Source organism: Dipodomys ordii, unplaced genomic scaffold (genome assembly GCF_000151885.1).
Source record: "Dipodomys ordii isolate 6190 unplaced genomic scaffold, Dord_2.0 Scaffold3, whole genome shotgun sequence".
In the NCBI taxonomy this organism is placed as follows: domain Eukaryota; kingdom Metazoa; phylum Chordata; class Mammalia; order Rodentia; family Heteromyidae; genus Dipodomys; species Dipodomys ordii.
Genome location: NW_012267219.1, coordinates 1137512 through 1151982, shown reverse-complemented (window position 1 = coordinate 1151982; position 14471 = coordinate 1137512). Strand labels below are relative to the sequence as shown.

At 40.7% G+C, this 14471-nt stretch overlaps 1 protein-coding gene across 2 annotated transcripts in view; it reads left to right on the top strand.

Annotated features, from left to right (window-relative positions):
- Nucleotides 1-14471, top strand: part of Sarnp (SAP domain containing ribonucleoprotein) — a 63072-nt gene that overhangs the window by 8150 nt on the left and 40451 nt on the right. For both annotated transcript variants that reach the window (XR_001175239.1, XM_013021039.1), the window contains exons 3-8: nt 2640-2686; nt 3353-3420; nt 7319-7370; nt 8964-9037; nt 9457-9485; nt 13022-13047. Coding sequence is in view for 1 of the 2 variants with exons in the window: in XM_013021039.1 (XP_012876493.1) it covers nt 2640-2686; nt 3353-3420; nt 7319-7370; nt 8964-9037; nt 9457-9485; nt 13022-13047 (296 nt within the window). In the remaining variant the exon portion in view is untranslated. The remainder of the gene's footprint in view (nt 1-2639; nt 2687-3352; nt 3421-7318; nt 7371-8963; nt 9038-9456; nt 9486-13021; nt 13048-14471) is intronic.

Genomic DNA, 14471 nt, shown 5'->3' with positions numbered 1-14471 from the left:
TTGAGTAGCTAAGACAATAAGCCTGAGCCACCAGGGCCTTAAATCATACTTTTAACACTGATGCATCAGAGTTTTTGTATCTACACAAACCTAAATTTGATAACTTATCAAGTGTCCTATCTGTTCATTTGTTGTTTTTAACTTATATTTCCTTTTTGTCATAGCTTCTTAGGTTTGTTTGCCCAGTTTTGAGGTTCCTTACTAGTTTGTAGATTTTTTTTTTGGTCCCGGAGCTTGAACTCTGGGCAGAGGTGCTGTCCCTCAGCTCTTCAGCTCAAAGCTAGTACTCTACCACTTGAACCACAGCGCCACTTCTGGTTTTCTGGTGGTTAATTGGAGATAAGACCTAGTTTTGAATCTCAATCCTCAGATCTCAGCCTCCTTAGTAGCTAGGATTACAGGCATGAGCCACCAGTACCTGGCTTGATTTTTTTTGTTTGTTTGTTTTTGTTTTTGGGTCCGGTCGTGGGGCCTGAACTCTGGGCCTGGGTGCTGTCCCTCAGCTCTTCAGCTCAAAGCTAGCACTCTACCACTTGAGCCACAGCGCCACTTCTGGCTTTTTTTTTCTGCTTATGTAGTGCTGAGGAATCGAACCCAGGGCCTCATGCATGCAAGGCAAGCGCTCTACCACTGAGCCACCTTCCCAGCTCCGATTTTTCTTTTTTTAATTCTAGTAACTTTTTTTGTTTTCAGACACGGATATTTTCTTTTTATTCTTTTTTTTGGGGGGGGGTGGTTATGGGGCTTGAACTTAGGGCCTTGGTACTGTCCCTGAGCTTTTTCACCCAAGGTAGTGCTATACCACTTTGAGCCACAACTCCACTTCTGTTTTCTGGTGATTAATTGGAGGCAAAAGTCTCACAGCCAGGGCTGGGAAGGTAGCTCAGTGGTAGAGTGCTTGCCTTGCATGCCTGAAGCCCTGGGTTCCATTCCTCAGTATCACATAAGCAGAAAAAGCTAGAAGTGGCGCTGTTGCTCAAGTAGCTAGAGTGCTAGCCTTGAGCTGAAGAGCTGAGGCACAGCGCCTCAGAGTTCAGGCCCACAACCAGCAAAAAAAAAAAAGGCTCACAGCCTTTCCTGCCTAGGCTGGCTTTGCACTGTGACCCTCAGATCTCAGGCTCTAGTAGTTAGGATTACAGGTGTGAGCCTTTGGCACCCTCCTGAGATATTTTCTTTCTTTCCTCCCCCCGCCCTTGGTAGTGGGCCTGGGGCAAGCGCTTTACTGCTTGAGCCACAGCGCCACTTCTGGTTTTCTAATGGCTTATTGGAGATAAGAGTCTCATGGACTTTCCTGCCTGGGCTGGCTTTGAACTGCGATCCTCAGATCTCAGCCTCCTGAATAGCTAGGATTACAGGCGTGAGCCACCGGCGCCCAGCTCTTGAGATATTTTCTTTGTGATTTGTTTTTAAATTTTTCTTTGGCATCCTTTCCTAAGTAGGAGTCTTAGTTTTTGGAAAATCAAATATTCTCCTGTTACTTTTTTGCTTCTGTCTTTTGAAAAACTTTTGTTGTTGTGGAGCTTGAATTCAGGGCCTGGGCTCTGTCACTGAGCCTCTGTGTTCAAGGTTAGCACTCTGCCACTTGAACCCAGTGCCACTTCTGGTTTTCTGGAGGTTAATTGGACATAAGAATCTCACAGACTTTCCTCCTGGGCTGGCTTTGAACCATGATCCTTAGATCTCAGACTCCTAAGTAGTTAGAACTATAGACCTGAGTCACCAACTATAGACCTAGCCAAATATTTGTTTTTGAACCTGAGACCTTGCATTTGCTTGCTCAGTTGTTTGGCTGGTGTTTTACCACTTGATCCACACTTCCAGTCTGGCCAGTCTAGCTTGTTTTTTGGTATGTGTGTATGTGGTTGTGTGCCAGCATGCACACCTGTATGTATGTCTGTATTGGGACTTGAACTGAGGGCTTTATGCCTTATTTGGCTTTTTCACTTAAGGATGGTACTCTAGTACTTAAGCTCTACCTCTAGTTCTGGCTTTTGGGGGGGGGCAGCTCAAGATTAGCACTTAACCACTTGAGCCAGAACCCTTCTTCTAGCTTTTTTTTTTTTTCCTTCTCTCCTAGCTTTTTGGTAGTTAATTGGTGATTAGAATCTCATAGACTTTTCTGCCCAGGCTGACTTCAAACCTCAGTCTTCAGTTTTCAGCCTCCAGAATAGCTAGGATTACAGAGCTGAGCCACTGACCCCAGTCTACTTCTGGCTTTTTGTTGGTTAATTGGAGAGCAGAGTCTTGGGAATTTTTCCATTCTTGTTGGCAATGAACAGTCCTCAGATTTCAGCCTCTTGAGTAGCTATGATTACAGCATGAGCCACCATTGCCCAGCTCATCTGGCTCGTTAGTAGTTATTTTGGTGATGGACTATTGCAGACTTGAGGCTGCCTTAGCCAGCCTCAAACCACCATCTTCCATATCTTAGTCTCCTAAGTAGCTAAGATTACAGGCATGAACCAGTAGTCTTGACCAAAATCCAGTTTTTCAAATGTTCCAGATTATATAATCATCAATTCGGCCTTCACTGTTTAATTTTATTTTGGGAAAGCAAAGTGATTGTATCTTTATTCTTAGTTCAGTCATCAAGATGGTTTTGTAATGCAATTTGACCTGAATATTTTAATGTTCTTTAGCTGAAGAAGAGGCAAATGAAGAAGATGTATTGGGAGATGAAACAGAGGTAAGTTGGAAAAACTAAGGTTAATTGGCTTGGTAGTGTGCTACTGCCTTTTCCACGTTGCTCAATACTAACCATTACAGTATTTTAGATGCTAATTTATTTGGGGAGCTCAAGAACAGAGTGAAAGTTCTGTGAGATTTTTTTCATTCTGGGGTTGTAATATATATTTTTTTAAATTGGTTGTGGGGCTTGAACTCGGCCTGGGCGCTGTTCCTGCGCTCTTCAGCTCAAGGCGAGTGCTCTATAGCTTGAGTCACAGCGCCACTTTCGGTTTTCTAGTGTTTTTTAAATTTTTTTTATTTTTTATTTTCATTTTTTGGGTACTGTCGTGGGGCCTGAACTCTGGGCCTGGGTGCTGTCCCTCAGCTCTTCAGCTCAAGGCTAGCGCTCTACCACTTGAGCCACAGCGCCACTTCTGGCTTTGGTTCTTTTTGCTTATGTGGTGTGAGGAATGGAACCCAGGGCCTCAGGCATGCAAGGCAAGTGCTCTACCACTGAGCCACCTTCCCAGCCCCTTCTAGTGTTTTTTGGAGATAAAAGTCTCATGGACTTCCCTGCCTGGGCGATTCTCAGAGCTCAGCCTCCTGAGTAGCTAGGATTACTGTAATTTTCTGTTGATGGGTATTTACTATTGATTCATGTGAACCTTTTTTGTTTTCAATTTAGGAAGAAGAACCAAAGCCCATAGAGCTGCCTGTCAAAGAAGAAGAACCCCCTGAAAAAACTGTTGATGTGTAATTGTCTTTTTAAAAACAATCTGAGCATAATGCAGACAGTGCTATTTTTATTGGTTTTAAAGTTTCATTCTATTTACCTCTTACGTGTTCCCATTAACTTTTTCATTTCTCGTTAATTAGAAATTTTCAGGAGAACAGGCATCAATGGCTCATGCTTATAATTTTTGCTACTTAAGAGGCTAAGATCTGAGGATTGAGGTTTGAAGCCACTCTGGCAGATGGGTCTAAGAGACTCTTATCTCTAGTTAACTATGAAAAAACTTGGAAGTGAAGGTGTGGCTCAAATGGTAGAGGATCAGCCTTAAGCAAAAAAAGCTAAGCAAGTATGAGGCTTCAGTTTAAGCCCCAGTATTGGCACAAAACAAACAAAAACAACACCAACAAAAACCCAGAATTTTCAGGTGAAGTAAAGCAGTTTGTCTTCAGGTTATATAATAGGTGATTAAAACCAGATATCTTCAAGTTCAGAAATAGTTTAGTATTAGCCTTAGTTCTTTCATAGGATCATCATAAGAATTATTGCAGAATCTGTAAGATTATCTGTTACATAAAATTCTATAAACTTATTCTTCTAGAACTACAGTCTTATAGAAAAATATAAAATGGCCAGGCTCATACCTGTAATCCTAGCTATTCAGGAATCTGAGATCTGAGGTTTGTGGTTCAAAGTCAGCCTGGGCAGAATTGTGTGAAATTCTCTTTCCAGTTAACCAGTAAAAAGCATAAAATTGCATAAAAGGAGTTTTGTAGTGAAGGAGGGAGTTGAGCAGATGTTTTATTTCTCAAGTAACACTATATCCTTTCTTTGTGATATATAGTGAAAGGAAGACCAATATTAGAATGGAAAATTGGTTTCAGTTTGTTTAAACCATCCTATGAGGTTGATAGGCATTTTTGTTCAGGGTTCTTTCCCCAAATAGTCATTTTGTTAGCACATTAAGGAAAATTGAGTCCCTCTATCATTTTTTTTTGATAGCTGTATGAAGTAGATTTAAGTATAGAAAAAAATTTTTAAAAAAGGCTGCGCGTCCGTGGCTCACGCCTTAATCCTAGCTACTAAGGAGGCCGAGATCTGAGGATTGGGGTTCAAAGCCAGCCTGGTCAGGAAAGTCCGAGAGACTCCAATAAACCACCAGAAAACTGGAAGTGGAGGTGTGGCTCAAGTGGTAGAGTGCTAGCCTTGAGCTGAAGAGCTTAGGGATAGTGCCCAGGTCCAGAGTTCAAGCCCCATGACTGACCCCCAAAAAAAAAAAAGTAAATGAAAGAAATAGTACATGGAAGAGTTTATAAATTTAAGTATTTCCTTCAGACATTTTTTTATCCCTCATTTCTTAGGAAATTGAAATTGGGATAGAACTCAGGGGCCTTGTATATTCTAGTCAAGCACTATTCTACTAAGCTACATCCTTGTTCCTTCCAGTAAGCCTTCACAGAAGTTTTTAGTAGATTCTTTTGAGGGTATTTAACCTTGTGTGTATAGGAATATATTTATGTTTATATGTGGATACAGATAAACACACTATGCAGTTTCTTGAGTTTTCTTTCATGTTGGGTAATCTTTCCTGTACAATAACTTTTTTTTTTTTTTTTTTGCTGGCACTGAGAGTATAAGTCAGTGTATTGGCTTGATTATTACTTGCTTGTTCAGCTTGTATTCTGCCCTTTGAGTTATGCCTCCAGGCTGGCTTTTTGCTGGTTATTTTTGGATATGGTGTCTCTTGGATTTTCTGCTTGGGTTAGCTTTACACCTGGAGCCTCCAGATCTTATCTTTCTAAATAGTTTAGGTTTATAGGCATGAGCACTGGTGCCTAGCTTAAATGGATATCAGTTTTGTTTTGTTTTTGCCTATATTGGGTTTTGAATTCTGGACATGATGTTTGCTTGCTTTTTTGCTTGTTCCACTGGAGCTCTCAGCTGAGCCATGTCTTCAAATTTTTACCTTGTTTTTAACATAGGATCTCAGGTTTTTGTCTGTGTTGGCCTGGACTATAGCCTACATATTTAGGCTTCCCAACTAACTAGAATGATGGGTGCAACTGCTTTGCCAATTTTTGTTGTTAAGGTATATGTTGCTTACTTTTTTGCCTAGGCTGGCCTTGAACTGATCCTCCTGACCTAGGACTACCGAGTAGCTGGGATGATAAGCATGAGCCAGGCATTAGCCATGGCTCCCATTGTAATAAGATACAGTGCCCTGAGAACATGACTTAGTGAGAACCTTAAAATACTTCTGGGACAAGAAGTAAGATCAACTGAATGCAATAATAATTAGCTTCTTTAGGTTAAAATAATGAGGTTTGAAAGTTTGTAGAGCTTTGAAAGACGTTGACTATCTTTAACATTTGTTAAGTGTGTAATTAGAGTAGTTTTTGTGATTTGGAGGTGAAGAGTAGAAATATATCATGAGCCCCCAGAATGTGATAGGCATTATTACTTGAGTTTTATCTGTGTCTTGAGTTGGAATATAAGTGGTCTGAACTAGTTGAATTAGTTCCTTTTCTGCCGTGAGTTCTACTACAGTGATTGTCTTCAAAGATGAAAAGGAGGAAGTTATTAATCTGTGGTTGATTGAGAGGATTGCTCTCTTACTGACATTGATCTTCAAGTAAAACATTAAACTTCTGTGGGTGTTTTTTTGTTTTGTTTTGTTTTTTTTGCTTGAACAAGTTAGAAAGTGTCATTGAATAGTCAGAATGGAACTTCTTTTTCAACTCTGACCTGAGATTCTTCATGAATATAACTTTCTAATTTGATGGCTGGTTTGTTTTTTGTTTTGTTTTGTTTTGCACCCAAGGTAGTTAAATGTTGTAGGACTTAGATATGGTCAGCAGGGGGCACCCATTGCTTGTCTTTTGGTTCAGGGACCTCCCAACAAAAGGATGGAGGAGAGAGTAGCTTCCTGTTCCAGAATTGCTTCCTCTGAAAATGTCATTAAACCATTACTACCTTTCAGGGCATCAAATGGGAAAAGTGTCCGGGGTATTGGAACAAAAGCTGTTCATGTCTCTAAATGAGGGACCTTAATGAGACTGGTTATGACCCACAGTTTTATTGGAGTTGTTTGTTGGAGAGTTAATGCCCTTCCATTTATCCTAGGTACTTCTGAACTTTGTCTCCCGCCCCTATGGTCCCCCCTTTTGTTTTCTCTTAAACCTTTTGCCTGTAACTTGCCATGTTTTCCTAATTCTACTCTCCCCCCCCCCCTTAAGCTTGTTTCTTCTCACTCTCTTTGGCATTTTTATTTGTTCCAATTTGACTGCTTCAACTAGGGCCACAGTCCCCTTGGGAGAAATAAGGGATTTGTAAAACAAGGAAATTGGGGCTTATTGAGTACTCATTAGTTATTGTTGTGATAAAAATTGGAAGCTGGTATTTAAATTAGGGTTGGAGAACTAGTCATTAGTCCAAAAGTAAATTTAAAGTTCCTAGGAAAAAAATGAAATCATTTTTTATATCCTTTGAGTGTTTCTCTTTGGCCCAAAATATTAAACTAGACTTCCTGTTGACTTTTTTCCTTTTTTTTTTTGCCAGTTCTAAGGCTTGGACTTGGGGCCTGGGCACTGTCCCTGAGCTTCATTCACTCAGAGCTAGCACTCTACCACTTGAACCACAGCACCACTTCCGGCTTTTTCTGTGTATATGGTACTGAGGAATCAAATCCAGGGCTTCATGCATGCTAGTCAAGCACTGTACCACTAAGCCACATTCCCATCCCCCCTCAGAAAAAGAAACAGTCTTATTTGGACTTTTTCTTCTCAGTAAAAGGAACCAGAGTTTTCTTTGGATTAAGAGGTTGCAGGGGAGCTAACAGTGGCAGCGCAACTTTTTGTACATTTCTTAGGTTTTGATATAAAATACCAATTTCCTGATTTCTGAAAAATATTTCTTTTTCAGGGCAGCAGAGAAGAAGGTAGTAAAAATTACATCTGAAATATCACAGACTGAGGTAGGAATTCTGCTCCATACTAGAGCAGTGTCAGCATTTCTCTGTCTCTGTGTCTGTCTCTTTTTGTCTGTTTTTTTTTCAGTCAGTATCTTGTTATGGAGCCCAGTGTGACCTCAAACTATGAGCCTTCCATCTCACCCTCTTGAATGCTGGGATTACAGGCATGTGCTGTCATGTCTAGCCATTTCTATTTTTTGCCCTTCGTTTTTTCAGAATTTTTTCACAGCAGAAAATCAGTATTGACACCTTTATGGTGGAATTTTAACTATTCTTTGGAGAATATTTGGTATGACATAGGGTATCAGCTTTGAAATAGTCTTCTTATTTAAAATTTTGTCATCTTATGATTAGAGTTTGATAGGCTTGAAAAAGTAGCAGTGATGGTGTCCTCTTTAAATTATTACCTGCTAGCAGGTGATATTAAAATTTATTTGGATTCTATCTCAAAATCTCAAACCAGCTTCTAGTTGATATTTTCTGTTAAGTTTTATACCTTTCCAAGGTAGGAACTATTAAAATTTTAGAATTCCATGAGTTGCTGCTGCCTCATTTCTTTTTTTTCCCCCCAGTCTCGGGACTTGAACTCAGGTCCTGGGCACTGTCCCTGAGCTTCTTTTGCTCAAGGCTAGCACTCTACCACTTGAACCATAGCACCACTTCTGGCTTCTTCTGTTTATGTGGTACTGAGGAATCGAATCTAGGGCTTCATGCATCCTAGGCAAGCTCTCTACCACTAAGCCATATTCCCAGCCCTGCCTCATTTCTAACTGGAAAATTACCACTACAGTTAGAACCAAGTTATTTTTTAACTCTCTTTCCAAAGATCAACCAAAGATGACATGTTTTTGGCTTTATGCAGAATGTGAGTTTTATTTTTCCTTTTTGTTTCTAGAGCATGAAGGTAGTAGGGAGTTTGTGTGTGCACATCTGTGTGTGTTTACTCTCAGGAAATAGCTGTTCCATAAGCTTTTAGGATACATACAACCTAATAGAATCTAGGACTGTCAGTGTTTTTGTTTTTTGTTTTAGCTGGTTGTTTGGCCTGAACTCTGGGCCTGGGCACTGTCCTTCAGCTCTTCAGCTCAAGGCTAGCGCTCTACCACTGGAGCCATAGCGCCACTTCCGTCTTTTTCTGCTTATGTGGTGTTGAGGAATTGAACCCAGGGCCTCATGCATGCAAGGCAAGCACTCTACCTCTGAGCCACCTTCCCAGCTCCGAGGACTGTCAATGTTTTAAGTTTAGATCCTTAAAACTACTACTGATATCTGTAAAGTAAACCTTTAACCAACTTTTTTTTTTATTTTGTGCTAATCCTGGTGCTTGAGCTCAGAGTCTGGGAGCTGTCCCTGAGCTTTTGTGCTCAAGGCTAGTGCTCTACACTTGAGGCACAGCTCCACTTTCTGCTTTTTGGTGATTAATCAGAGATGAGAGTCTCATGGACTTTCCTGCCTGGGCTTGCTTTGAACTGGGATCCTCAGATCCCAGCCTCCTGAGTAGCTAGGATTCTGAACCAGTGCTACCTGGCTTCTAACCAACTTTTCAAATCTAGAAACTGAAATTTTTCTTTTCCTCTTTCATCTGTTTTCACTTAGAGAATGCAGAAGAGGGCTGAACGATTCAATGTACCTGTCAGTTTGGAGAGTAAGAAAGCTGCTCGTGCAGCTAGGTGAGTGTCTCCAGCTTTTTGGATCTCATAGTTATGAAAGCTTTAGGGGTGTGACTTCTACTTTTTATTATAATTGTTGATTTTAAGTAGAATAATACCCAGCTAAAAGGAAATGAACACATTCTAACTCTATTACAATATCTCTGCTGATCTGAATGTGGTATAGATGGGCCTTTATTAATCATTAGGTTTTATAATAGGTAAGAGTCAGGAACTGACGGATAAAGATTCCTTTTAGTATATTCCCTTGACTCTTCGTGAGAAGGAGAGTAAAGTGAACCTCTTTCATAGGGTTGTTAGAATTAGCTAATGATTGCAAAACTTGAGATCACAAGCTAGAAGTGTCATATACCCTTGACTTGGGGACAAGCAAGAGTGTGAACAGCTTCCTAAAATCTAGCTTGTTTTTCTTCCTGCAGGTTTGGAATTTCTTCTGTTCCAACAAAAGGTAAGAGTACAAAGATCATATGAGAAAGTTACTTACTTTCTCTTTTGATAAAGATTTCATTATTTCAAATTTAGGTAAACATGTTAGTTATGGAAGTCCTTAAGAGGTTGTAGTGTTTGTGTTGTTTCAGATTAAGTCATATTTAAGATTTTCAAGCAGTTAAGAGAGGGTTCTGATGTTATAAGAAATAGGAGCTGCCACCGTTTGTCTTGGCCTCCCTGCATGTTCCCAGAGAGTTTTCTACTACTTTTCTTACTTAGTCTGTTGTCTTATCAGCATGAAATTGCTTTTTTATCAGCATAAAATTATCAGTATTATGGGATAGTATAAGTGGTAAAAGGGAAAAGACTGTATTTTACCTTCATTATTTTACTTCTAAGAACTTAAAAGGAAATAATCTTGAATGTATTTGAAACTAAGGATTTATTTTTAGATATTAATAACTGAAAGTATATAAAATAATTGGATAAATAAATCTATGTTGTAGTATAGCAGACTATTCTATGTTAAAAATAAAATTCTAGCCAGGTACAGTGATTCACAGTTGTGATCTACTGAAGTTGAGCTCTGAGGATCAAAGCTTTTTTTTTTTTTTGGTTATGGGGCTTAAACTCAGGGCCTGGACACTGTCCCTGAGTTTTTTTTGTTTTTGTTTTTGCTTAAGACTAGCGCTTTACCATTTTGAGCCACCACTTTGAAACGCAGTGCCACTTCTAGTTTTCTGGTGGCTAAATTGGAGATGAGAGTCTCCTGTACTTTCCTGCCCAGGCTGGCTTTGAACCATAATCCTCAGATCCCAACTTCCTGAATAGGTAGGATTATAGGTGTGAGTCACCAGTGGTGGCTAGGATCAAAGTTTAAAGCCAGACCAGCCCATGAGATTCTGATCTCCAACTTAGAAGCAGAATTGGAAGTGGAGGTATGGCTAAAGTGTTAGAGTGCCAGCCATGAGCAAGAAAAGCTAAGGACAGGCACTGAGTTCAATCCCCAGTAACTGGCACAAAAATAAACAAGTCAAGTCCAGAGTGGTAGTATACATCTGTAAACCCAGCAGTCAGAAGGCAAAGGCTAAAGGATCTCAATTTTGTTGCCTGCTTGGGCTTTTAAGCAGGTTTAAGGCCAGCCTGAGCTACATAGTGACCCTCTCTCAAAAATTAGGTATGTAATGCAGTAATAGAGTACTTACTGGACATGCACAAGGTTTTTGTTTTTCTTTTGTCGGTCGTGGGGCTTGAACTCTGGGCCTGGGCGCTGTCCCTCAGCTCTTCAGCTCAAGGCGAGCGCTCAACCACTTGAGCTACAACGCCACTTCCAGTTTCTTTTCTGGTCATTTATTGGAGATAGGAGTCTCACGGTCTCTCCTGCCCGGGCTGGCTTTGAACCGCGATCCTCAGATCTCAGCCTCCTGAGTAGCTAGGATTACAAGTGTGAGCCACCAGCGCCCGGCCATGCACAAGGTTTGATCCTACTATCATAAACAAAAAAAAAAATACAAGAAGGATAGTAAATGAAAAAAAATCAATAAATATGTTCCTATTTTAATCATAAAAGAACATGAAAAAAGGTATAAACTGACATGTTGAATTATAACCCTGTTGTATACTACTTAAGATAATAAAATTAGTATTATTGTGGGTTTTTGTTTTGTTTTGTCAGTTCTGGGGCTTGGGCACTGGGACCTGGACACTATCCCTGAGCTTCTTTTGCTCAAGGCTAGCACTATCATTTGAGCAACAGTGCCACTTCTGGCCTTTTCTGTTTATGTGGTACTGAGGATTTGAACTCAGGACTTCATCATGCTAGGCAGGCACTCTACCACAAAGCCACATTCCCAGCCCTGGGTTTTTAAAAAATAATTTTATTGGTTTAGGAATGTGGCCTAGTGGTAGAGTGCTTGCCTAGCATGCATGAAGCCCTAGGTTCAATTCCTTAGTACCACATAAACAGGAAAAGTTGGAAGTGGCACTGTGGCTGAGGTGGTAGAGCGCTAGCCTTTAGCACAAAGATGCTCATGGACCGAGCACAGAGAGTCTCAGGAACAGAGCCAGGCCCTGAGTTCAAGCCCCAAATCAAACCTGAATGGAGCCAGATGTTGATGGATTCAGGCCTTTAATCCTAGTTATTCAAGAGACTGAGATCAGAAGATGGTGGTTTGAGGCCAAATTATTCAGAAAAGTTTGTGAGACTTCCATCTCCAAAATAACCAGCAAAAAGCCTGTCTAGTGGTATGTATGATTCAAGTAGTAGAGCATCAGCCAACCAAATAAGTGTAAGATCTTGAGTTCAGACTTTATTACGAGCTGTGCACTGGTGGCTCACACCTGTAATCCTACCTACTCAGGAGGCTGAGATCTGAGGATCATGGTTCAAAGCCACCCCGGCAAGAAAGTCTGTGAGACTCTTTATCTCCAATAAACCACTAGAAAACTGGAAGTGGCACTGTGGCTCAAGTGGTAGAGCGCTAGCCTTAAGCTGAAGAGCTGAGGGATAGCGCCCAAGCCCAGAGTTTAAGCCCCACAACTGACAAAAAAAGGAAAAGATTTGGTAAAGGTATAGCAAAAGTGTCTTAAAGGCAGGAAATGGGAGGCTCAAGTGGTTGAGTGCTTTGGTAGCAAGGGGAAAGCCCTGAGTTTTAGAATCCAGTATTGCCAAAGTGAATGAAGGAATGGAAGAAAATTCTGGAATGTTAGGGTTGTTTGCACTTTTTGTTTAGTTTGGATAATACTATGAACATTTGTGTATCTTTGTCTAGGATATTTATCTAGGAATGAAATTACTAGGTCAATGGTAATTGTATGTTTAACTTTTTTTGTGTGTATGTGTTGGTCTTGGGGCTTGAACTCAGGGCCTGTGTGCTGTGCCTGAGCTTTTGTCCTCAAAGCTAGCACTCTACCACTTGATCTACAGCTCTAACTCTGGTTTTTTTTTTGGCAGTAAGAATTTCATGGACCAGCTCAAGCTAGCTTCAAACTATGATCCTCAGATCTCAGCTTTCTGAGTACCTAGGATTACAGATATGAGCCACCAGTGGCCAGCTATGTTTTAACTTTTTTTTTTTTTGCTGGTGTGTGGGGAGTTGAGAGGGGGTAGTCCTAGGGCTTGAACTCAGCCTGGGCTCTGTCTGTAAGCTTCTGTTGCTCAAGGCTAGTGCTCTATCACTTGAGCCCACAGTTCTACCTGTTTTTTTCTGTAACTAATTGGAGATAAGAGTCTCATGAACTTTCCTGCCAGGGCTGGTTTCAACCTGTGATCGTCATATCTCATCTTCCTGAGTAGCTAAGATTAGGGGCTTGAGCCATCAGGGCCTGACTTTGTATGTTTAATTTTTTAAGTATCTGCCAACTCCAAAGCAGTTTCATTATTTATGTTCCCACCAGCAGTGAATGCATACATCATCTCTAGATGAATTTTCTGCCTTTTCTTTTTCATTATTAGATAAATGTTATTTGCCCTATATACTATTTTTTATGTTGTCACATTACTGACTTCATTTATGACTTAAGAATATTAAATAAACTTCTTTTTTGCTTCCTTAGGTCTGTCGTCTGATAACAAGACTATGGTATGCAATCTTTTTTTATTCCTTATTAAAACCGATCTTAACTCTATACAGTTAGTTTTTAAAATTAGAGACTTCCGGCCGGGCGCTGGTGGCTCACGCCTGTAATCCTAGCTACTCAGGAGGCTGAGATCTGAGGATCGCGGTTCAAAGCCAGCCAGGGCAGGAAAGACCGTGAGACTCCTATCTCCAATAAACCACCAAAAAACCGGAAGTGGCGCTGTAGCTCAAGTGGTAGAGCGCTCACCTTGAGCTGAAGAGCTGAGGAACAGCGCCCAGGCACAGAGTTCAAGCCCCACGACCGACAAAAAAAAAAAATTAGAGACTTCCTTGAATCAGAGGTATTCTACAGGTCATAGGTTTGGCAACTTTTTTTTTGATATATGTTGTATGTCCTGAATAATGACAATTAGTAATATTTTAGTCTTTTACTTTATGAAAATTTTTTCCCTAACCTAAAAATAACAGTAGTAATAAAAAAATGATTGAGATACAGAGGAGTTAGGGAAATTGCCATATATTGTGCTATTCCTTGTTTAGAAAGGATGAATAAATGTTAGCTAGAGAACAGTTTCTTTGTCTTATGGTACTGGAGTTTCAGGCCTTGTCCATTGGCTTTAGATAATATCATTATATTTAGTTTTTGCTGATACTAGGAATTGAAAATTGAATCTAGGCCTGATTTTCGAGCTAGAGTTTGAAATTTTGTAGGGTTTTTCAGCCCTACTTTTTTTTTGGCCAGTCCTAGGGTTTGAACTCTGGGCCTGAGTGCTATCTTGGTGTTATTTTGCTCAAGGATAGCACCCTACCACTTGAGCCACAGCTCCACTTTGAGTTTTTTTGATAGTTAATTAGAGAACCTCATGGACTTTCCTGCTTGCGCTTTTTCTGTGATTAGTTGGAGATAAGAGTCTCTTTCCTGCCTTGAGCTGACTTTGAACTTCGATCTTCAGATCTCACTCTCCTGAGTAGCTAGGATTATAGGTGTGAGCTACCAGTGCTGGGCTCGGGTCCTATTTTTTGCTGATTTTTTTTTTTTTTGGTTGGTCATGGGGCTTGAACTCTGGGCTTGGGGCGCTGTCTCTGAGCTCTTCAGCTCAAGGCAAGCGCTCTACCACTTGAGCCACAGTGCCACTTCCAGTTTTCTAGTGGCTTATTGGAGATAAGAGTTGAGCCACAGTGCCACTTCCAGTTTTCTAGTGGTTTATTTGAGATAAGAGTCTCACGGACTTTCCTGCCCCAGCTGTCTTTAAACTGCGATCCTCAGATCTCCGCCTCCTGAGTAGCTAGAATTACAGGCGTGAGCCACCGGTTCCTGGCTGCTGATTGTTTTGAAGATGAGGTCCAGCAAATTTTTCTGCTTTGGCTGACCTCCAATTGTGATCTTATAGTTCTCAGCCTTCTGAGCAGGCAGGATTAGTAGTAGC